General features: G+C 48.6%; 1 protein-coding gene across 1 annotated transcript in view; it reads right to left on the bottom strand.

Moving 5' to 3' along the window:
- The window catches only part of FAM81B (family with sequence similarity 81 member B), a 52,896-nt gene that overhangs the window by 34,550 nt on the left and 16,652 nt on the right, over positions 1-1,694 (bottom strand). The window contains exon 2 of the mRNA XM_026649238.1: positions 679-931. Coding sequence (XP_026505023.1) covers positions 679-931 — 253 coding nt within the window. The remainder of the gene's footprint in view (positions 1-678; positions 932-1,694) is intronic.

Genomic DNA, 1,694 nt, shown 5'->3' with positions numbered 1-1,694 from the left:
AGGGCGGCGAGCCCCGGCTGGGGCTCGGCTCTCCCCCCGGCGGCCGGGGCGAGGGCGTGGGGGGGGGGCGGCCAGAGCGCGGGGGGAGGGCGGCGAGCCCTGCTGTGGCCCCGCTCTCCCCGGCGGCCGGAGCGCCGCGCCGCCCCCCTCCAGGTGCCGCCCCAAGCACCAGCTTGGGTGCCTGGTGCCTGGAGCCGGCCCTGCCAACCGGTATTTTATATCTCCATGTGTTTTTAACAAGTCCAAGAATGTTCCAACTTCTAATGAGCAGAATCTTTGAGCCAAATTATCTCCCTTTTCCAGGCCATTTGTGCCACTCTGGAAACAAAATGGGGCCTGAATCTGTCCGTATATGGCCAGTTGTAAATGATCCTTGCATAGGGGAATCAGGGAACTGTAATTAGCTCCCTGATGTCCCTGCTGATGCAGATCTTAGCCACAGGAGAAAATCTAACCTTTTGAGAAGGCCAAGAAGTCTCTGAGAACTGTACCGTGCTCAATAACTGGGGCAGAAGTGGGTAGCTGGCCTCTCAGGGAGAGCAAAGGTAGATTAATATTAGCTGCTTATACAATATTAAATATATTTCTATAGTTGAAAAATATATTGGTCCTGACTGAATCATAGGAAACTAGAGCTGCAACAAATCCCACCATCTCCAAGAACAAATGCAGTCCTACCTCTATATCATGGCTGAGCTTCTTAACTATGCTTGTAATAGTCTGTATGTGGTTTTCCAGTAGTTGTCGTGCTGTTGTCTCCCCCTGTTGATGGCCCTTACTTCCTTGAAGATAAGAAACAATGTCATCTTTGATTCGAAAGGCCTGATCTAGGAGAACAGCTGTGGTCCTCTCCTGACTGGACAACCGGTTTTCTAGAAGATTCACTCTGTTTCCAGGAATCATGGGAATTTCAGGAAGGAAAGCTTGGCCTCTGTCCAGAAAAACACAGTACAGGGTAATGTCTGAATGAGGCTGAAGACTGGCCAGTGTACATTAGGTTTGAAATATGCTGCATGTTACACTTTCATATTACAATAGTTACAGTAAGGTCAAAATTTGACATCAAGAGTACTGGAATAATAACAGTTTCTCTTTTTCTTGCCCTGGTTCTGTATTATACAAGTAGGGTGACCAGATGTCCCAATTTTATAGGGACAGTCCTGATATTCAGGGCTTTTTCTTATATAGGTGCCTATTACCCCCTACCTCCGTCCCGATTTTTCACACTTGCTATCTGGTCACCCTATATACAAGCTCCATGATAATAATCATTCATGGAAATCCGCCTAGATGATGGAGTAATGTGACTAGCTGATAAACCTTATAAACAAGCAGATTAATCTATCAGTAGGGCCCTACCAAATTCACGGCCATGAAAAACACGTCACGGACTCTGAAATCTGGCCTCCCCCTGTGAAATCTAGTCTTTTGTGCGCTTTTACCCTATACTATACAGATTTCACAGGGGAGATTAGCGTTTCTCAAACTGGGGGTCCTGACCCTAAAGGGAGTTGCAGGGGGATCGCAAGGTTATCTTAAAGGAGTCACGGTATTGCCATCCTTACTTCTGCACTGCCTTCAGAGCTGGGCAGCCAGAGAGCGGAGGCTGTTGGCCAGGCACCCAGCTCTGAAGGCAGCGCTCCACCAGCAGCAGCACAGAAGTAAGGGTGGCAATACTATACCATGCCACCCTT

The sequence above is a fragment of the Terrapene carolina genome, unplaced genomic scaffold, assembly GCF_002925995.2.
Source record: "Terrapene carolina triunguis isolate 2854851 unplaced genomic scaffold, T_m_triunguis-2.0 Scaffold69, whole genome shotgun sequence".
Lineage (NCBI taxonomy): Eukaryota > Metazoa > Chordata > Testudines > Emydidae > Terrapene > Terrapene triunguis.
This window is presented reverse-complemented; position numbering and strand designations above follow the sequence as displayed.